General features: G+C 38.7%; 1 protein-coding gene across 2 annotated transcripts in view; it reads right to left on the bottom strand.

Moving 5' to 3' along the window:
- Positions 1-858: 858 nt before the first annotated feature.
- The window catches only part of Tbca (tubulin folding cofactor A), a 52,170-nt gene continuing 29,793 nt past the window's right edge, over positions 859-23,235 (bottom strand). Inside the window, exons 1-4 of one of the 2 annotated variants that reach the window (XM_055598421.1) lie at positions 21,557-21,648; positions 8,814-8,919; positions 4,179-4,265; positions 859-1,125 (exon numbers count right to left, since the gene is read on the bottom strand). In XM_055598421.1, the coding sequence (XP_055454396.1) occupies positions 1,045-1,125; positions 4,179-4,265; positions 8,814-8,919; positions 21,557-21,573 (291 nt within the window). In that variant the 5' untranslated portion in view covers positions 21,574-21,648 and the 3' untranslated portion in view covers positions 859-1,044. Of the gene's footprint in view, positions 1,126-4,178; positions 4,266-8,813; positions 8,920-21,556; positions 21,649-23,235 lie in introns of those variants that run through there. The other variant, XM_055598419.1, reaches the window with a different exon arrangement.

Here is a 23,235-nt window from a genome sequence, read left to right as displayed (position 1 = left end):
GAATTTCAGTTTCTTTAAAAACCCAGTTATGTTATGTGAATATATTTTTGTTTTAATCCCAGGTGTCAAATATGGAGCTGCTTCAGATTGTTCATAGCAGCTGACTATGATTTGTCTCGTGCTTTACCAGGGGCATGATTTTGCCAGCTGAACATAGTCTAGAATTCTGGCGACTCTTTATAAATGCCAGAACCCTGAGAGGGGCTTGAGGCACTCTGAAGAGTCAGCTGCTGCAGTTTGTTGATGTTTGTCAAGTCGTTGTACAAAAATATATGAGTTGAAGAAACTGGATATCCTGTCAGTAAAGATCAAATTGGAACCAATGAACTCAATGCCCCTAATTAGCAGGAAGTAGTCTAAGGAGGTCTATGCCCCTTTCCCCCCTCTAACGTTCTTTCTTACCTATCTAGTGTTGGGGTGTTGGAAGGGATTGGGGTGGAGAAGGATAGTAGGTAAAAATACCCAATAAAACAGCCAAAAAGTCCAGTTACAGGCGAGATATAAAGTGTAGCCCTCATCCTAAGGGCCCAACAACAAACCAAAGCATGATACCACCAAAATTCAATCTGGGGAACCAATGAGTTTACTGGGCTCACTTACAGAGCATAGGTGGAGGGCCTGGGTGCCTCTTTGCCAAAGTCCACACTGGAAAGTCTTTGCCCAAAAAGCAGGGACACTGGTTCCTACAGCTGCACAGATGGAGTGCCTCCCTACTCTTCCCTAGCTGATGGACTACCTTTTTAGACCCAATGTATGATTATGAAGTATTTAAACTTCATACAGAAACTGACATCTGTCAAAAACAGGCAATTTAATGGCAACCATTTAACTAAGTGGTTAATTGAAAATTTAGTAAAGTATGAAATAAACAATTTTATTAGATGAACTCATTTATTTGACACATTAAGTTATGCAAAGAAAAATATATGCAACTGCATAAAAAGAACCACATTTTCATATTACTAAACACAGCAATGGTCAAAAATAACAAATCGTAGAGTGGACCCCAGGATTGAATGCAAAAAACACCCGTACTGAAAAAGTTCAGGCTTCCAACTTCACTGAATCCAGAACTACACGTGCTTCTTTATACTCCTCAGCTTCTTCCAAGTCTTTTTCACTTTCCTGAAAGGAAGAGCAAAATTAATTTGTCCTTTAGGAGCTTCAACACTTTGCTGTTTATACTACATACCAGTAAGTAACTCAAGAATTAAAGAAAAGGGTTCTAGATTTCTAAATATATGACAGTTCTGTCTCTTTGTTATCAGGAAAGGAAGAAATGAGAAGTTCGCTTATTTTTACTATATATTCTCATACTATGTATTTTCATGTTGTAATTAAGAACACAGTTTCCTAAAATTATTAGCATTAAGTAATTAAATAAAAACTTCACACAAATGTAAAACAATCATTCTTACTTGGCCAACATCATCATACAAAAAGATTATTTACAATGCATTGAAAGTAAAAAAACAAGGATTTGCTAATGTGTTAACAACATGACAGGAGCATCATCATAAATAATACTCTAAGTACTTCCAATGCCAAAAGCTGTTATTCATGTCACACAAGTTAAACACAATCAAATTAGAAAAGTAAGCTGTCTGCTTATTAAAGAGTGTAACATATTGAGACCAAACAAAACATCCTCAAATTTCTGATGTTTTATACACACTTATAGGAAACTTTCACTAAAATATTATAGTAGCAACAGACTAATGAAAAAGTACCTAAATTTTCAGATAGAAGACTTTGATTTCAAAGAAGTTCTTATTTTCTATGTATTGATTATGTGTATTGACTATTGTATTACGTGTTGGATCCCTGGAACTGGAGTTGTGGTTGGTTGTGAGCTGCCATATGGTGCTGGGAACTGAACCTGGGTCCACCACCCCAGCCTTTGATTTTTAAATGTAGTGATGCATAACAATTGTGTAAGGTCAACAAAAGATGCACACAGTTACGAAAAAGACAATGAATGATGTGTATGTTTACCAGGAACAATAATGCAAAAAAATTCGGATGACTGGTAGCAATTCCTTAACCCCGGGCTAGGGGCCATTCCTGTGACATTGTAGCCAACAATCTGGCTTCATTCTGCTGCTGTTCTGAGAACCTGAGTGAAGTTAAATGTAAAGATAATGGACAGATTTGTCTAATGTTGCGTGAGAATCCTCCTGTGCTGTACAGGGAGAATGAAAAGACAGTCCTAAAGGCAAAACCACACCACTTAAGAAGCTCCACCTTGAGAAGATGCAAATTCACTCACAGAAGAAAGCCCAAGGCATTCCCTATTCCTGGAAAGCAACTGCATAGAAAACCATCTTCAAGGTCAGTCACAGTCCTGGTCCAAAGGGAAAAGGCTGTCAACAGAACTTGGCTACTGTCCATGTGTTATGTGCTTTGAAGTTATGACAGATGTAAGTGGGAGGGGTCAATGAGCACAGCGAGGCCAGGCACTGTGTGGTATGGAGGAGTCCTTGTGGGAGGGGGCACTGAGAGGCTGAGCAACAAAGCTGGGGCTCAAGGTGCAGTGGGACCCCAGAAGGAAGGCAAGGCCAGGACCTTGGGGCATCCTTCAAGGAGAACTGTAGGTGTGGAGTGGGGCTGACAGAACCTATGTGCTGTAGGTTGCAGGGCTGGAGTGGGGTGGGGCTGCCTAAGCCTTTAGATCACAGCCAGTTTCATTATAAGCCCCAGAGGCGGGACAAAGAGTTGCAGGGTTTGGTGTTTTCTGTGCTGGAATTTCACTTATTCTTCCATTTTCAAATAGGAACACTTACTCTGTACTATTTTATGCTGATAGTATACAGCTTAATTTGATTTTATAGAAACTCACAGTCACAAGCCTCCAGCCTTTAAAAATCTTGGAAAATTTAAAGATAAATTTTTACATGATTTTACATTAGGAGGTAAATATGAAACTTGGGGGATAAAGGGGAAAGAAGGCCACAGCTTGCAGTGATGTGTCTGCGTGTCAAGTAGACAGGAGGTAGAGTTGTGACGGCTGCACTGGGTGTCAAGCTGGCGTGCTCTAGAACTCTGGGTCACGCTAGAACCACCGGAACATTAGGTCACTGCGTTTGCTCTTCATGTGGATGCGATGTGACCCTGCACCTGCCGCTCCTGCAGCGATGGATTGTAACCTGGAACTGAGCTGCTCTTTGTTCCTGAAGTTGCTTTTGTCAAGGTATTTTATCACCGCAACAAAAAGTGGAACTAAGATAACTGCACTGTGCATCTGTCTAACTATTAAAAAGTGACTTTTCCTTACACTTTGATCCATTTATAAACTCAACTAACCACTGTTTGTCAAACATCTGTACAGTTACTACAGTAGTGCCACCCATGTGCTTCATGGTGGTACTGTCTGCTGTTACCTCTTTCTCCCTTTCTCTCACATTAATTTAGGTTTGAATCTAAAATAATTCCAAGGGCTAAATTAATTTGAAACATTGAATTAAATCAATTTTGAGCACTTGGCTCACTGTTAATTAAAAACAAAAAAGTATGCACACACACACACACACACACACACACACACACAAAACCAAATAGATACTGCTGGTCAAAACTGGCACTGTATGTATACTTGTTATTATAGCTCAAATACCCAGATATTTAATTAAGTAAGTAGAATAAACATGACAAAAAAGTCCTTTTACTGGAGACATAATGCAAACCCAAGTTACACTCTTTAATATTTAAAAGCATGCTGACACAGGGCATGGCCGTTAGTGCTGACTGCCAGCTATCAACTAGGAGGCAAGCCTCCAACACGCCAGTAAGGGGCTGTCCAAGTCAGTGTGAGTGTCTGAGCACATCACTGGGAGATTATCTTGATTATATTAAGTGATTTGGGAAGACATGTCTTAATTGTGGGCTGGACCATTCCCTCAGCAGGGGAGACAAGAACACAAACATTCACTACATTCTGTTCCTGACTATGGATGCACTATAACTAGGCTCTCTCAAGTCACGTGACTTCCTACTATGGTGGACTGTGACCTGGAACTCTGAGCAAAGAATATGTAATCATACAAGAGGAGAAAGTAAGACCATATGAACAAATGAATAAAACATCACTTCAACTAGCTATAGTGTAAAATATTAAAAAATTTTGTTTTCCATGTATTAGGTTGAAAACAATTTAAAATCTGAGACAAATCTTTACTTACTAGTATTTGCTGAAGATCTGTGTATGCTGCTTCCAACCGGCGTTGGCAATCTGGGATCATCATCCTCGACTCTTGCAGGATCTCTGCCTGTCATGACAACATTTGTGAGGCAGGTCGAGATGACACAACTATGAATATTTACTTTATATAACTAATGATTTGGAAGAAATAAAAAGTATGATTATGTTAATGATTCAACCCTCTAAATTGGGTTTATTATATTGTAATATCTACAAAGTACAAGTTCTAAGTGGAACTTGCACAGAAGTTTTGTACTTTTCTCCTGTTTGATAATCACCTCATAGTTAAGTGAAAATTAACTGGCAAAGCTTTTCATTCAGCTCTTATTTTAAAAGGCTATTTAAAGCAAATGATTCCCCTGCTGCCACAAAGCACCTTTATCTAAAATGGGATCAGCTGGTCATATAAATATCTCCTGCATCTTTGGGTAATAAAGGAAAACAGTGCTCAGATAATATTGCAGGGAGATAATTACTGCATGAGAGAAGTTATTGAGTTATTGATCACATCATGTGCACACTGCAGGAGGGACTCACTGAAAGACAGAGGTAAAGAAAAATGAAAAGCAAAGACCAGCAGGTTCATATTTTGGTGCTTATCATGCATAAAAAGTTATTACTTATCCTTGTGCTTCATTTTAGGAGACAGATTGTTCTCCCCAAGCAGTTTGAGACAAATTATCAATGTGGTGCTCTCTGAATCCAAACTTCCTGCCTATTCCACATGAAGACAAACACAGAAACACATTTACTCTAAAAGATGTTGGACATAAAATCTACCACTTAAAGCAATATTGTATATCAAAACACAAAAGAAAATTAGGAAATTGGTCACTAGTCAGTCAAGATGTTGAATTATAAGCCTTTTTTCACTTGGTACAAAAGCTTTGTTTCCTTAATTATTCTCAAAGAGAGATATAATGGTAACAATTTTTTTTTCCCCCAAAATATGTTCGATCAAAAGCTTTCAGAGAAAAGGGTACAAAATTAATCAAGATTACCTAGCTCAAATAAAACAAGATTTACACACGTTAATGGCAAAAATACTGAATTATAATGGAAACTTTCGTAGGTCCCAGTATCTTCCTGCTTTCTTGACAGTCTGTCATAGCTTATACTGTAATACAACCATTACAGCGTTCAGGTACTCTATGCATGTCTATTTTCTTGGGTTACTAATAAAGCATGGGTTAAAATCTCAAACATAGGAGCATGACTTTTTACTCTCAGGTAAATAGACATTCAATCAATGCCACTAAGTTATTTTTGTATATCTGGTATGAAAAACTGGGGAGAGGAACATTTCAGATTTCCCCTCCTATGGAATTCCTGCAGAATAGCTTACAGGTATTAAATAAGATGATGAATAAAAAGATGAATACAAAGAATTAGGTCAAACTCATATACAAGTCACAATGTATCTTTACATTTTTCCCAAGCTTTAATGTTACTGAATGAACTTTAAGCAGCACTGTGCAACATAACCTCTATTCTTTCTTATCTCTTCTGATAGTCTAGCAAGCTAGAACAGTGCAAAAGTTCATTCTCCTGTATTCCACCCCAATTATTCACTAAACTTCCTCTACAGTCAGTCCCCACCGCCACAGGTTCCACACCTGAAGGTTTAATCTACAGTAGGCTGAAATTTAAAAAAACAAAACAAAACAAAAAAACCAAAAACCCAAAAATCTGCATTGAATATTTGCCATATGTAATTTTTAAACACCATAAGCCATACCTGCATCAAATCTGTAAGTTGAATACTTTCACTTGTAGCAATTAATTACTACTGCCCCAGGGATAAGTACTATCATATTCTTTCCTGTCCCCCATCTCCTCCCAGGCCCTTCCCAAATTGCTACCCAGCCAAGTTCATGTTTTTAAAAAACAAACAAAAAGGCCACTAAAAACCATGGAGTCCAAATTGTGTTAGCTAACTACTCCTGAGCTTGCCCTGGACTGTAGTTGATATCACTCCATTAAAGGAAACTGATTTTGTTTCTCCCAGCAGTTTTCATTTGGGAACAGTTTCTTAACTAGGAGTGGGAACTTAGTGCCCACTTTCTGGGATTTTGTCCACCAGAAATAACAACTTAACAAGATGAAATACAAATTTAACTGAGTATTGTTCTTTCACAGTATCTTCCTTGGAAAGCAGAGATTCCAATGAGTGGTACCTTTCTTTAGAAGCCTTGACTACATGGTTTATTCTAATGCTTACTACGTTATATCTGAGGGGAAATCAGGGTCTTAGCACAGGACACATAAGGAACCTTGGGGGAACACCATGGAATGCCACGTCCCCTGACATGAGATGCATTTTAAAACAAGTTATAACTTTTTTGGGGTATGTATTCTGGTAAAATGGAAGTTAGGAAAGACTAGGCAATCTATAGACTGCAGAACCTAAAAGCTGATTAATTTCTTTTGTAATTTAACAAAAATTGAAAGGAAATATTGCAATCAATAAGAATTCTTTGTCACAGGAAGACCTCTGTGAAACAATGTGGCAATGTTAGGCTGTCTGGCGACTGATTAGAGTGAGGCTTGCAGCTTCCTGAGCAAGCCAGCTCTTGGAACCAGGGGTTTACAGCCTTTAGAATAGTATCAGCTGTCTCTGGAGCCAATGAGAATCATATTCATTTGTCAGATGGAACTCCGAAATTACTATGACATTATAATTAAGTCTTCTCTTTTAACCTCTAAGCCATCTCTCCAGCCCAAGTCTTTTCTTTTAAATAGTGGTAGGATGTTAACATGCTCGCGTGGTGAATTAGGAATCTGTTTGACCTGTGTTTGTCTGGTTACTGCTGAATCCACTGAGGAAAAAAGGAGAAGGGGGTGTAAACTGGTACAGCAATAACATGAAATGTAAATGGTGCAAACAAACCTTCTAAAGTATGGAGATAGGCTGACTGTACCCAACCATATGCCATCCATAAGAGATTCACTTCAGATATAAAGAAACAGAAAATAAAAGGATGGAAAATGATGTGGAAACTTAAAAACAACAACAACTGCAGTAAAGTGACGACATTAATACTGCATGGGGTAGACTGCTGCAGAGCAAGAAGTGCTGTTAGGGGCAAAGGAGCATCAGACTAACATTACAGCACATCAGGACAGCATGATTCTGGGTACAGACTGAACAGATAAACAGACAAACGCACATTTTAGATGGCTATTTCCATACTTATGTTCAACAATTTATACAAACAGTAGACAAAAATGAGCAAAGATAGGCATGAAATAGACACCAGCACAGTAAGCTATTAGTAAGGAAATACATGTAAGCCCTATGAAACACTGCAGCAGACCATGTCCTAGGTCAAACAATGAAAACAAAACAAAAACCTAAAAACCACACAATCATACACAGCACATGCTCTGACTACAACTAGAGTCAATAGGGTAGAGGTAGCACACACCTTTAATCCTAGCACTTGAAAGGCTAAGGCCAAAAACTGTGGGATGCAGCCAGACCAAACTAGTGCTGGGATGGAAATGCAGCACCGAATACTCACATCAGCAAGGATAAGTGCTCTCCAATCTATGTTTTTACCTCAAAAATATAAAAAAGAACCAGCACTTAAGCCTGGCTGGTCTAATTAGGCAGTTCCAGGATAGCCAGGGCTACATATTGAGACCCTGTCAAAAGTAACAAAAACCAAACACACCAACCTCTCCTCCCCCAAAACAACAAAAAACAAATAGAAAAAGGCAGTAAATAAACTCAAAACAATCAAAGGAGTTAAAGTGATTAAAAGTACAAATTGATAAAATTATAAATAGGAAAACTACAGAGAGAAAAGTCAGCAAAACAAAAGGTTGACTTAAAGAAGTGGATACACTTCTAGCAAGATCAAGTGAGTAGGCAGAAATCACCAAGCACTACACTGAATGGCTCCTGCAGCCACTGAAAGAATGAAGAGGTCCAGGAACGACTATAATACAAGAACGGAAAATGTATGTAACTACCCAAACCAACCAGTTCCATACATTTCCTGCAAATTTTATGACATCATCTTAATTTGAGTTCTAGTCCACTGTGTGCATACAGCACTTTCATTACCCTTCACTGTAGATGAACCTCTGGCCTGCATCAGTTTCCTTACCTATTATGAGAAACACAGTATATATTTTACTTTAATGGTCTTCACATCAGTTTGGGGAGCTATTTCTGAATTAAAACATGCATTTAAACTTATACTTCATATGCTACATAATTTTTATATTTAATCCTTAGAACTGGAGACGCTGTAGAGCTGCATGATAGAGAGCAACCATGGAATTCTTGTGTTCACACGCGGGAGTTTGTGTGACCTGCTACAGTTATTTCACTTGTTTCTGTTTTCTATCTTTGTTGGGCTTTATTTCTGGGTTTACTGGATTTTGTTGTTGTTGTTGTTTGTGTGACAGGGCTCCACTAGTCCACAGGCTGGCTTCCAACTTGTAGCAATCCTCCTGCCTCAACTTTCTGAATGCCAAAATTATAGCCATTCCTCCCCAGCTCAGTTTCCTTATCTTCAAATGGAAGTTTCCACAGGGAACAGTACTTTCTCTGACACTGTCATAAAGACTACGTCAGCACACTTTTCCCCAAGGGTCACTTTACCTGCTTCTTAATGGCATAGTTTTCGCCATCTTCAGCCTTCATTTTTTCAATCTTTTCTTCTTGCTGCTTTGCTTCTTTTTCATACATCACTTTTTCTTTGACCAATCTATAAGCAAACCAAAAATGTTTCAGAATTATATTTTTTCCTAAAGGTTCAAGAAAGCATGTATGTAAACGCATGGTTAAAATACTAATATAGACAGGCAAGATGGGGGCAGCTACTGGTAGTCACAGGTTTAAGTATGAGCCTTGTGCTCCAAGTCCTGTCCTAGAGTAGAGGGTATGTGTTCCAGCTCTGATGGGGGAAAGGTGTCCTGACTAGAGCCAAGGAATCCCAAACAGCCACACAGCAGATCGGGTAGCAGAGACTCCCATCATAAGCCCCACCCCTGGAGACCTCCAGATGCCAGGCGTGGCACCTTGAGCTGCCACACAAGACAAGTGGGCAGACCGCCAGCCTGAGGAGCTCTACTGGCTAGGCTCTGTCCTTGAGGCGCTCCAAAGGCAAAGCCCCACCCCCAGATTTCCCTGAGTTTTTTCCTCCCAACAATCTCTTACGTGAGGTGCATTGTGTGGTATGACTTTGTGGATAGTATTCCTTGGCTCACAACTGCGAAAACATCTTTCCATCTTAGGTGTATACCTATAAAGAGATTTATTGGGAAGGACAGGAGAGAGAGAGTGGCTGGCTGTTTCTGCTCAGGAGAGAAGCAGCAAAGAACTGAGGAGGCAGGCTTTCTATAGGGTTTCTTGTGGAGGAGGAGCTTTCCTGGGTGACCTGGGATCAGAAAGATTGTGATCTTGGGCTTTTTTCTGTAGACAGGGCCTGGCCACTCTCCTACCTCTAGGGTAGGAGACAGACATTAAGGTGGTTAGAGGAATCTAGGCGGTGGGGCTGGGCCCAGCTCTCGGGAGTCTGGAGGTGGGGCCTGGCCACTCGCACATCGAGGGCCATTACATAAGGCAAGTGTGATGCCCAGAACTCACCACTCTTACATTAAGAAGGAAAACCCACTCCTGCATCTGCAGTATAAAAGGATTAGGAGTGAACACCTCTATAATGTCTTTTTTTTTTTTTTTATTGATATGTTTTCCAAAATTTTTTATATGTGTCTTAAACAATACAGTGCATAAACAGTTAGTTTATTGGGGGAAAAATCAGTACATTACATACCAAATCTCAAAGAAAGATTAGATTATTTTCAACAAAACCCCTGCTTATCACTGACTGAGAACTTAATTTTATGTTAGACTCTCCTTACGAAAGGAACCAGAATAGGTAATTTAAAGGTAGTTCTCCCACAGATAATTAGTGGAAACAAACCAGTACAAATAATGTTCAAGCAAGAAAAGGTACATGTCAGGAAGATTCTGGTAATAAAGGAAGCACACAAAACAAAAACTCAATCATAAATAGCTCAATCTCCCCTATTTCTGGTTAATAGAAAAGTGTTATGCTGGCTAATTTTTATGTAAACTTGGCATAAACTAGAATCATCTGAGAGGAGAATCTCCATTGAGGAAATGTGGTGGGCAGGCCTGTGGGACATTCTTAGTGACTGATATGAGAGAGCCTAGTCTACTGTGGAGGGGGCACTCCAGGGCTGGCGGTCCTGGGTTCTATAATAAATAAAGCAAGCTGAGAGAGCCATGAGGAGTAAGCCAGTAAGCAGCACTCCTCCACAGCCTCTGCTTCAGTTCCTGCCTCCAGGTTCCTGCCTCGACTCCCCTTCATGATGGACTGTGATCAACGGGGACATGTGAGACAAAATAAACCCTTTCTTCAAGCTGTTTCTGGTCATGGCTTTAAAAAAAAAAAAAAATCACAGAAGCAGAAATCCAAACAATGACAATCATACTTCAATAGCATATTAACATTCCTATATAAAATGTATGTGTGCAGTGTGATGGTTTGAATGAGAATGTCTCTCACATCATATATTTGAATATTTGAAGCTAGGGAAACTGTTCTGAGAAGGATTAAGAGGTGTGGCCTTGTTGGAGGAGGTGTGTCACAGGGGATGGGTTTCGAGGTCCAGTCTCTCTCTGACTCTCATTTGTGGATAAGATATAAGCTCTCACCTACTGCTCCAAGGACATGCCTTCTGCACACGACCATAGTCCCCAGCATGGTGATAATGAACTAACCTCTGAAACTGTAAACAAGAGTCCAACAATGAAAGGCTTTCTTTATAAGTTGCCTTGGTCATGGTGCCTATTCACAGCAACAGAACAGTAAGTGGCATACAGTAAAGAAAAAGGTTTCCTCACACTATTACATTAAAAACAGCCTCTATCTGACTTGTTTAATTCTAACCCAACCTGTAAAGATGAGGGAAAGCATGGTAATGGAGTTTAAAGTGTTATTTCTAAACATAATTTGATTTTTACAGTTTAATAGATTGAATTTAAATTCACAAGTCTTTGTTTTTGAGATAGGGTCTCTCTACCATGTATCTCTCTGGCTTCCTGAAACTTGCTCTGTAGACCAGGCTGGCCTCGAACTCACAGATCTGCCTCCCTCTATTATCCAAGTACTGGGTCAAAGGCATGCACCGCCATGCCTGATCAAGTGCACAAGTATGGCAAGGCAACAACAATACCCCCCGCTCTCTTGCTGCAGTGCCCAAAAAGCCTTTCCCTGTGGAGTTTAGGTTACTAATATACAACACAAATTCCACTTTGGAACTGAAACATCCTAGTTGGCACATACTCCACTGCCACTCTGTGTTGTTTCTTGATGGAAATACAATAAAACACCAAGTATGTGAGCCTCACACACTTAGACCCTGGAATACTGTCACTGAAAAGGGAAAATACAAAACTGAACATGCACTTTATGAGGCCAAACAGGATGCTCAAGGAACAAATTGCAAAGGAGCATGATATTACTGTACAGTTAACTGAAGGAAAACTCCTGGTGATTTGGGGAGGGGAGGCTAAAAGGGGGATATTTTATGCCTTTCAATAAAGTGTGAGCTTTTTAAAATTCATGTATGAATGTCTTTCATTTAAAGAAAAGTTAAGACTAAGTACAGCACAATATTTAATAATTTTAAAACTTGCTAGTTTCCCTGTTTTTCTGCAGTAAATAGTCAATTAGGAAGGCACAAAATCACCTAATAGTAAAATTCTTAGAATGTTGCTTTCCTTTTACAAATGTCACTTAAAATAAAACTTCCAAATTAATGCTATTGCAGTTTAAATGCAAAACTAACTAAAAATATTTTCCATTATTCTTAGAAACCTGTACCTCCAAATGGCAAAGCAGCTTCAAAATCTGTTGGTTCTAAGGAGCTGGAAAAGCTTATTATTAAGGATAGCTTTAAGAAGCATAAAGAACTGACAACCCTTACTGTGACAATCAAAGAAACCACCTGAACATGACATGTAACACACAACAGTAACATTACACATGCAGCTGAGCACTGTTAGTATCATCCAAACTAAGTGCTCAGACAAGCTAAAGATCAGAAGTTTACACATATGTGTAAAAAGGTCCTGTGGAAACAGTTTTTAAAAACTGTTTGATAAATTGTGCAAACTCAATGGAGATGCAAGGATTGTAATCATGGGGCTCCTGCAAAACAGCTGCCTTTAGCACAAATTTGGGAAGTGCTTTGCAGAAATCCTCGAGCTGCTCACAAGTGCAAAGTTGACACATAGAATCATGCTGCTCACAGAAAATCAACAGCTTCTGACCTTTGTATCTAAAATCCCTCATTTTTAAGTTATTATATTTGTTATTTTAATTTTATGGTTTTAAGAATTATAAACATTGTTTTCCAGGTATTTATGTCCATCTAATATCTAATACTCCAAAGCCAAGTCTACAAATGGCAGTCCAGTACAAATAACAATGGTAATGAGGGATAAAGGAGACTGGGTAGGGTAAGAGCACTTTCTGTTTTTACACAACACCACCATCAGTTCGAAGTACCTATGGCAGCTAGCAACTGCCTGAAACTCCAACTCCAGGGGAGGTGACACCCTCTTTTGGCCTCTACAAGTATCATACATGAATATAAACGAAGTCAATACACAAAAAACAAATCTTTAAAAATATTGGCAAAGGCCCAACACATGCATTTCTTTAAGATGGCATGCAAATGTGTAGTAGGCACATGAGAATATGCTCAACCTCATCCATCAGGAAAGAAATAACATGACACAATCAGATGTCTATAATCGGTCAGATCATAAACGACAAATGTTGGGAAACATGGAGAAAAGTTGAAAGCATTAAACAGTGCTTACAGAGATGAAAACTAATGCAGTTGTTTTAAAGCGGCCGTTCCTCAAAATATTAAACAAATCAAAATTACAATTTGTCCTAATTCTACTCCTAGATACATATCCTCGAGAAACTGGAACAAAAGTCCACATAAATTCCATGTACACAAATGTTGGTAACAGCCTTATGTGCAACAGCCAAACATGGAAACTCAAAACTTCACTTCATGGACAAACAGAATATGGTATATATCCAGTTACTGGAATATTACTCAGCAATTAAAAAGGAGTAAAATACTCAATTGGAAAATCTAGCACGACTACTCTGCAAAATGGAAATAATAATAATAATAATAATAATAATAATAATAATAAGAAGAAGAAGAAGAAGAAGAAGAAGAAGAAGAAGAAGAAGAAGAAGAAGAAGAAGAAGATTACTAAGGACATCATTATACCCAAATATTAGCGCATCTCTCAATCTTCACCATTAAAGTGCCTTTAAGGTGGTATACTCTTAGCACATTCGTTTTTTTGTTTATTTTTGGATTAACAGAGGAATCTACAATAGGTCATGCCACAGAGAATAAGAGACTACAGATGCCTCTGTAAAAGGGACACTATATCACACCCTCCCAAGGCCTGGGGAATCTCTGCAAAGAGACAGAACTGTAAGAGGAAGAGGGACTCAATGACTCTAGGAAACATGTATTTGGGATACAGTGACAGGAAGTGCACATATGAACTCACAGTGTACCCAAGTCCTGTACGATCTCAAGTCAGACAAAACCCCAGCATGAAGAGGGTAGGGTAGGCATAAAGTCTCAACTATAGCTGAAGAGCTACTGGCAACTGACAGACGCTTGTCAGAGAGTTGGTCTTCCTTAAGAGTGTAGCCCTTGGTAGGTAGGTCATGCTCTAATGGATGGTCACATACCCAAGAGCAGGTGGGCAGCACAAACTGGACTTGAAGGGGACAAAAAAAGAGACATGGGGTTGGACTGGTAGGGAAGAGAGGTGGCTCTAGGAGGAATTGAAGAAGTGAAAATAATAAAAATACATTGTTTAAAATTCTTAGAAAAGTAAAAAGGGGGGTGGGGAAGACACTAATTTATGCTGTAACATAATGAACCTTGAAAACATGCTACTGTGAAAGCAGCCAGACACCAGAGGCTACAAACTACATTGGTCTACTATAGGACACCTACAGACTAGGCAAGTATAAGAGTACAGAATAAGTCCATGGTAGCCTGGGAAGATAGTTAAAAATATGGACTTTGTTTCTGACGGTGAAAATATGACAGTATGGAGGAGAGACAGCAGTACAATTCTGTACATGCACTCAACACTCTGAATGACTAAACTGTGACTATGTAAAATATGAATTTCAGCATAACTCTACCATCCCAAAAAGGGAAAGCTTGTGACCATAGACTGAGCTGCAGGGAAAGGTCCAAGTACTGACCAATCAAGTCCAATAGTGGAGAACAGTTTACACAGAAAACGGCATCTTAAACTAATACTATTTGCTATTGCTCTGTGTTGTCCCCTCCAGAGGTAGAAGGTAAGACCCTATTGCTGAAGACACCATGCACCTCAGACACAGATCTATAGGACCTCTGAGCTGGAACTGACCTGAAGGCTTGCTCCCTGATGACTGGCTTTCATGATACCAGAAGGTGCCATGTTAACTTCCAATAGAAGGAAGCAACCAACAATCCTCCTAGGTATGACTCCTATGAACAACAAGTCAGCACAGCATGATAACCCCAAGGGTATAGCAAGGGCACATACACCTTGGCAAAACCATCATTTTCTCTAGTTAGACTTAAGACTCTTTCAACAAGAGGAAATCCTGTGGTACTAGGATCCTACTTAATTACTCAGTGCTAGTGAAGTCATGGAACCTGGAGAAAACAACCACTAAACCAGCAAAACCCTTAACTACACTCTAAATAATTGTCTTTGTAACCAGATAAATGTAGTTCTCACCCTGCATCAAGCAAACTTCTCTTTGCCAGAGACAGAAACTATTATAGAAACCTACAACTGATCAACGTGCAGAGTTGTGAGCCCAGTCTCAGTAAGTAACTCCAGTGACGAAGGCTCAGGGAGCACTGAGAGATGGGACAGACAGAGTATTGAGAGCCAGAGGACCTGAGTTTGCTGTGAGATTATGTCTCCTAGGAATGCTAGTAGCTTCAACCATAAAGTCTCACCAACATGACTGCCTAAACATGAGCTGAAAAGTACCATAGCAATAGGCAGCTCAAAGCGGATGGTGGAAAGCCAACATACAGACATACAGGTAACTAAGGAATGCTGAGTTGTAAAAGGTCTTCCTCAGGGAGGGGCACACTAATTGGTTACCCAATACCAAATGGTCAGCCCCAAAAGCATCCGTATGAGTAACATTACAGACTGAGCAGGTTGTACTTACGTATTTAGGAATAGATATGTGTACACACAACAACAATTCATGAAAAAAAGAGGCCATAAATGTGAAAGAGAACAAGAAGTATATGGGAGGGTTTGGAGGAAGAAAAGAGAGGGGAGAAAATGGTGTAATTATGTCAAAATATAAAAGAAATAATTTAAAACTGCTTTAATAATAATTTCAGTATTAAAATAAAATCTTTATCCATTGAGATTAAAATTTCAAAGTAAAAGTACCACAAAATCACTACAGTCTTAAAAAGTCCCTTTAGCTTTTTTTTTTTTTTTTTTTTTTAAGGGAAGCATTGGGACAGAGAAGTTTTTCATTAAAAAGCTGGGAATACTATATTAAAAGTTAAAAATTCTAACCCAACATTAAAAAGTTGGGATACTACTTGGTGTACAGCCTCTACTTATCAAGGGTGAGGTGCTGGTTCAAAGGCCAACACTGCAAGAAGAGGCTTCTTATGTCCATTCTCCCCACGACAAGGTCTGAAGTAAAATAGAAACAAAATAGAAACAGACTGTTTGCCATAGCATGACATGAATGGCTCTGGTTGAGTTTGTTAGATTTCAGAGTGTAGGGTAAAGAGACAGAAGGCAGAAAAAGACCAGAGTCTGACCTTAACATAATATAGTGGGGTGACAGGGATTTGAGTCAAATGTTTGCAGGCCAATCTTTGTGAGTTCAAGGCCAGCCTGTCTACACAGTGAGTTCCAGAATACCTAGAGCTACATAGTGAGACCCTGTCTCAAGAGAGGAATTTCCAAGCTGGCGATGATGGTGCACACCTTTAATCCCAGCACCCTAACACTTAGAGGCAGAGGTAGACAGAGCTTTGAGTTTCAGGACAGCTAGGGCTACCTCGTAAAACCCACCTAAAAAGAAAGACAGAAAGACAGCCATTTCCAGAGCTCTAAAAAAACTATAAAGCTTTCAAAAAGAGAAGAAATGGATCACCTACAAAAGAAACACCCATATTGACATATTTCACTTTAATAACAATAGGACAATTGATCAATTCCTTCAACGTTCTTAGGGGAAATGACATAACCTAAGTTTATAACTATAATAAGGATGAAGGGAAGATTCATTAACTCATTTAGCAACTATTTATGGAGGAGTTACTGTTTGTCCGTCATTATTAGATACCAAGAGTATAACTGTGAATATCGGAAGTTTGACCTTTGGCACTCTCTAGTGGGGTGAACTAACGACAAAACGCAGAGCATAGCAGACTGTGGTAGCTGTCAGAGAAAAATTAGTGAAGGGAGATGAGGGATACAGGAGGACTACAATTTAAATCAAGATAGGTAGGGAAGGGCTCTTTGAAGTCAAGGCACATGAATTAAGATCTTAAAGATCCAGTGAGTCTCCTACGAAACCTTACGTCACCTATGAAAGAAGTTATAAGGCAAGAGGATTGCTCATAGTTACACAAAAACTCAGTTCGTGTGTGGCCCTCTTCTAAAAAATTATTTAAGAATATACTGTAGCAAACTGAAAATTAAAATCTAGAAAAGAAGCTACAAGACGAAATAGTTATGATCAATAAAATACCATGGTCTAATGAAAGCTGGTGTATGTATGAGTGTGTGAGGGGTGGGGAAGTCAACAAGACTGTTCTGTAGGCCAAGAAAACAACCAGTCTAAATGAAAACTGCAGTGTAAGCTCTAGAGAAACATCTGTAAGAAGAATGGACTCAATTCTAAGAATAAAGAAAAATGTCTTAGTCGTCAAGAGTACTCCCTGCTCTTTCAGAGGACCTGAGTTCAGTTCCCAGTGTCCACACTGGCTGCTAATTCTAGCTCTGGAGATCCAACACCCTCTACTGGCTTCCTCAGAACCACCCCCATATGCAGGTATACATACACACATACAAACTTACATACATACATACATACAAATAAATATTAAGAACAGTGAAAGTGAGCAGCAAGAAAATACACCGGCATGATAAAGCCACGTGTTTGTCTTTCAAGCACATGGTTATAAACTGTAAGATCCTCTGCATCAATAATGGCGTAATAGGAAACGTTAATAAAGAAGCCTCCGCTAACCTCAGCCTGCAAGGAAGCTCCTTTGGGCAACAGAGGCTCTATATGGAGGGAAATGTAATCCTGTAATACCAACCACATTTAAAGCATGTACTCATTTTCAGCTTTACTTGCTTTTGTCTTCAAGGTCTGCTTAAAGACCAAGGGATATCTACCAAATCTTTCTCATAAAAATCATGACATACGTGCTAGCAAGAATGGCTCTTGGGCTGGTGAGACAGCTCAGTGTTTAAGAGCATTGTCTGCTCTTCCAGAGGTCCTGAGTTCAATTCCCAGCAACCTCATGGTGGCTCACAACCATCTATAATGAGATCTGGTGCCTTCTTCTGGTGTGCTGTGAAAACAGAGCATTCACATACATAAAAAAAAAAAATGTTAAAAAAAAGAACCAGATAGATAGATAGATAGATAGATAGATAGATAGATAGATAGATAGATAGATAGATAGGTGAATAAATAAGGGGAAAATTTTTTTAAAAAATCATAAAACGAAGAACAACCCCTGGTCGGCTAATGAAACTTAAAAGTATAATGATACTTAAAGTATTCTGTAAAAATTCTACGCCTATGTAGCCAAGTTCCTGTGCGTAGGTCCTAGATTTAAAATCTCCAGTGTGGTTGTTTCTGAAGAAACAATACCTTTCAAATTTCTGCTGTGAGACATGAAGGAAAAGAAACTCATTGAGGCCCTAATGACAAAATTTTTGATACTGTTTCGCATATACTAGTTATGTATCTACCTACTTACCAGACAATTTTGTGTAATTTTGTATATTTGTGTGCATGGCATATATGAGCATGCTCGTGGAAGACACCGACAATCTTGGGTGTTGTCTCTCAAGTGCCATCGACCTTGTTTTTTGAAACAGGGTTTCTCACTGGACTGTGGAGCTCATTAACTCGTCTAGAGTGGCTAATCAGTAGATCCCAAGGTTCCACCCCTCTCCACGTGCTCAGATTACAAGCACGTGGCATTTCTTCACAGTTTCTGGTTACATGGAAAGCTCTTGTCTTCCTAGCTCTCTCCCTAGCCCTCCAGTCTCTTATCATCTCTACTGTCATAACCAAAGCCTAAGCCTAGCTGTTTGGTCAGGTTCAACAGCTCCTCTCCACAACAAGGCAGCTACAACTGTGCAATCTATGAAGCATGACATAAATAGGTACTGCCACTCTTCCCAACGTAGTAAAGGTGATGTGAACCTCACAGAGCTCCGCGCTTATCCAAATCCTCACAGGTACTACGTATCAAAGAACAGTTCTACTCTACATGTCTCACCCATTACTTGGCCACTACTGATACACTTTCAATATAATTCTCAAATTTGTGAACACACAACAACAAACCCCATATTTCCATTTGCTCAGTTATGGCTAGCTAGTGCTGCTGGTTCGTTACTTGGAAGTCATGCCTTCATTTCTCAATAAGAGAAACCAATCTTGATTATGACCACCCAAAATGTCTCTCAAATTAAGTCTCTGTTGAGTGATAGCAGGGTATGTGCAAGTGCCCCACTGCCGGCTAAGACTGCGTAAGAGGCGCTGCTGAAGGTGTTAAGAGTGTGTCACTGACCTTACATGGGAGGGAATTCCTTCTCTATCTTGGACACTGTCCTGTATGACATGTGCCAGATAGTCTGTGGGGTTGTGAGGAAATTGAATTTAAGGGACAGGCCATTCTGGGGTATCAAATAATTGTAGTCCTTGTTGACGTTACTGATGTCTTTCCAGGAACACTACCTGCAGCGCTCTTATATAAGCTTTGGTCTTCTGTCTCTTGAACTAACATCTGCACTGACACGCCATTTGGTTAAGCCACAGGACAAAGATCATGTCCATCCTAACTATGGAACAGTTCAGTCCAAACCAAAGCACTCAGAACTCAGCACAGAAACCTCATCCTTTTTTCTTGCCATATTTAAATAAATGTGAACAAAGAAAGTAAAGAGCAAATTAAAAAATTCAGTTTTCTTTTCTATTATATCAAGAAATAATCTATATAAACCTGTGTAAGACTGTATTTTATACTTCAAAAACTTTTATCAAAAACTGTAAAAACTTTAAAAAATAATCTTGGTGGTTATTGGAGGGTAAGCTCCAGAATAAATACTACTTTTATCTCTATCACATTTTAATTCTCACTTCTGTTGAGTGTCAGAAGAGGGAAGACAGGGTAGCTAGAGTTAGCACTGACCGAGTTTTATGACGCTAGGTTGTCTAACGGTGCTACACAGGTAATGGCAGGGAATCACACCTGCTCATTACTACGACGGCAGGAAGCTTACACCAGCAAATCCATGAGCTGTATTAAGACTTCAGAATCTTCTGATTTAGTGTTTACCATCTATAAAGTCTATGTAGTTAAAATTCAGAGTCATTCTCTGCTAATTCTTTTTCCGGTCACTAAAAAAACTCCAAGTGAGGCATTCTATTTCTTGCAACCTTCCAATGGCAGTAGTCAAGACTTCAGTCAGGACTGGGGATAACTCATGATAGGGTCACCGCCTTGCATGCATGGAGCTGGGGTTCAATTTCCACTACAACATTAAACATGCAAATAAATAAAAAGATTTTGAGGTCAGTAAAGAACTTAACAGTATCCTATATTCTTGAAACCTAAAAGTGCTCTAGACACAAGCAGACAAAAGGAGATACAGCTGGGGAGGCTGGTTGCTCTAAGTAGAATACTTCTCCTTCTTCAGTTCCCTTCCCCCAGCTTCTACACCTAACTTACACGCTCCTATCTTTAAGACCATTCTATCACCAATCCTCTCAGTAGTCCAAGCTGACACAGGAGCCTGTAGATCTTCATGGCCTATGCACCCTCACTATCACAGTGGTCCTATTTTGTTTACTTCTGCGCTTGAAAGCATATGGCCTTAAGGACTGGTAATGCGCCTTATTCTAGCATTGAGCAGGGTATGTGCCCAATGGGTGTTTATCAAGTGTGTTCAGAATCACTATGAAGTAGACAGAGTGATTTCATTTTCATTCAAGAAAGACAATCTTCATTTTCAAAAAAGAGAAATGACTAATGTAAGGCCATGTGGCCAGGAACTGTGAGATCAGGATTTTGTGATGTTAGCACTTTATATCCACCAAATTATCATGTTTAGAGTAAATGGAGTGATTTTAAAATCTTGAATGTCTTTTACCTATTCCAAAATTAAAATAATTCTGTCTTAAACTGAAATAGTACAACAGAGAACAGTGCAAAGACAATTTGTCCATGCTCAGCAGCAGCTACTCAGCTCTCCAAACTGAAAGCAATGCATTGTTCTGGTGTAGCCTAAATGAAAGAAAATGAATGCTTAATTTGACGGCATTTGTTACCTCATATTTCCCAGTACCCATTAATTAATCAATTAGGCTGGAGATGGTTCAAGTTCTATTAACTGCTGAAGTAGAATATATGATTTAATTAATTTTAATAAATAAGTTACACAAGACATTCTGTAAACACCTAAAATGATGCATGCAAAATCGAAAATCAATGTAACGGTTTTAAAACTACCAATCTTAGAATTAGTAACTCAAAAATAGCAATATAAAACAATATTTCAGGAATTCTCTAAACTAAAGTTTTGCACTATCAGTGAGGTTAATGACTCAGTGATAAAGAGCACTTCCTGCCCTTCCAGGGGTCTGAGTTCTATTCCTTGCACCCATACTGGGCAGCTCATAATCATAACCACCTGTAACTTCTGTTTCAGGGGATCTGATGCCTTCTGGACTCCACAGACACTGCATACAAGTCTCAGTATCTCTCTCTCTCTCTCTCTCTCTCTCTCACACACACACACACACACACACTTTTCTTCATAACAGCTAGTAAACCCAATCTGAAAATTCAAAAGTTACATTTTCTTAGTTACTCTAAAACTGGTGATTCCAAGGCTGTGAAATTCTCCAAGTCTTTCTTACCCCAACCTTAAATGTACCATCCAGTTCACAAAGTGTGTGTACTATTTTAAATCCACTATCAATTTACTCCATTACTTACCCAAAGTAAAACACTTACAAGCCACTGATCTGCATTAGCCATTGAGCACTTTAAAGGCATCACTGTCCTTGCTGGAGTCAGGACACCATAAACAGCATGTGTCAGCATGCCAAAGTACAAAGTCTTCTCACAAACTAGAATATATAAATCATGTATTTATAGGATTTTTAGGAACACAACTTCATGCAAAGAATTGTTCTATGTAGTTCCTTCCCTACTTCAGATGAGGTATTTGGCAGTCTTTCAAGATTCTGTATACTGGCCTGATACTCACTATGTAGACTAGACTGGCCTTGAACTCACAAAGAGCTACCTGCCATGAACACACATGTATGATAAATATCCCTTTCTGTGATCTACCTAAAAACTCAGTATCCATAGAACCGAGAGTCGAAGAAAGACCTAGAAACTAGGCCTACAGTAAGTGACTAACCCTGTATGTGTACTGATACAACCCTTCAACTGAGCATGCAAATCAAATCAAATTTCTATTAGCTATCACTTGGTATAGAAAAATAATTCTTCCAATGATAGTAATAGATATGACAAAAAGAAAAGGGTTTTTATGTGTAAGTAAACCTGGAAAACTCTACTCACTCTAGCCTCTTAGCAGTTTCATAGAAAGCAGAGTAACCTCACAACAAACATGAAAAGCTGTCAGCCTTGGCCCTTCTCAAAGGAATGTGAACACAGAATTCTTTCTGAACACACTGAGACAGATTCTAATGGATACCATATTGGGATCCTAAACAAAAGCAAGTAAAAATAAAAAGTTTGATGTAGGAACTGACAAATTTTTTATTTCCAAAATCCTATATTGTACTTCCCACAATAAAAAAAAAAAAAGGCTAGTTTCCAGTTCATACAAGTCAGTAAAAAATACCACTGTCTACTAAAGAATACATTCCTTAAATGATAATATGGTAACAAAATAGTATAATTATACAATATTAAAAGTTTCTACATAAAATCACAATGAGCATTCTAACTATCCCCACCCCTTAACACTTCCATTTCTTAAAATAAAATTCACATATTAGCTGAAAGTAAACAGCTATTCTATCTTGTGCTCCCAACAAAACATTTAAATAAAAATTACATAACAAAGGTTTATAAAAATATAACCCAAGTTTTTCCTACTCCAAGTTTACATCATTAGTTTAGACATCTCAGATGTGACATCTAGAGGATAATAAATACTTCACTAGTTTCAGAACACAAAATTTTATAAAGGAACACAATTTTAAAATAAGGCAACTTCTATACCAAATGTTATTCTTAAAACTGTTTTAAAACTGGGACCTTGACTAAACTGTTGTAGGAAAAATCAACACATGAAAACCATCACTTACGGCTCTTCCAGCCTTCATTAGCAAATATCCACTATTCAAACTTCCAAAGTACCATAAACCACATAAGGAAGAAAACAGCATTTTTATTATCCAAAATACTACATCAGCTTCTGTGCCGTGAGATACTGTATTTTCAACTTCCCAACCATTTGATTTAACCTAGGAAAATAACATTTTCTTCCTAGCTATACTTCTTTTAAAATAATTACTGAGATTGCCTTTAAAAATACATGTAGACTATTTTATGAAATGTTATCTCCTGGCACTGAAAGGTCTTTTAGCTGTGGCCTCTGCCACTAAAGCCACTCACTCATTTCATATGCTATGACAATAAGGAGATATTCT

Source organism: Psammomys obesus, unplaced genomic scaffold (assembly GCF_907164565.1).
Source record: "Psammomys obesus unplaced genomic scaffold, mPsaObe1.curated_primary_1811, whole genome shotgun sequence".
Lineage (NCBI taxonomy): Eukaryota > Metazoa > Chordata > Mammalia > Rodentia > Muridae > Psammomys > Psammomys obesus.
The sequence above is the reverse complement of the archived record's forward strand: the minus strand, read 5'-3'. Positions and strand labels throughout refer to the sequence as shown.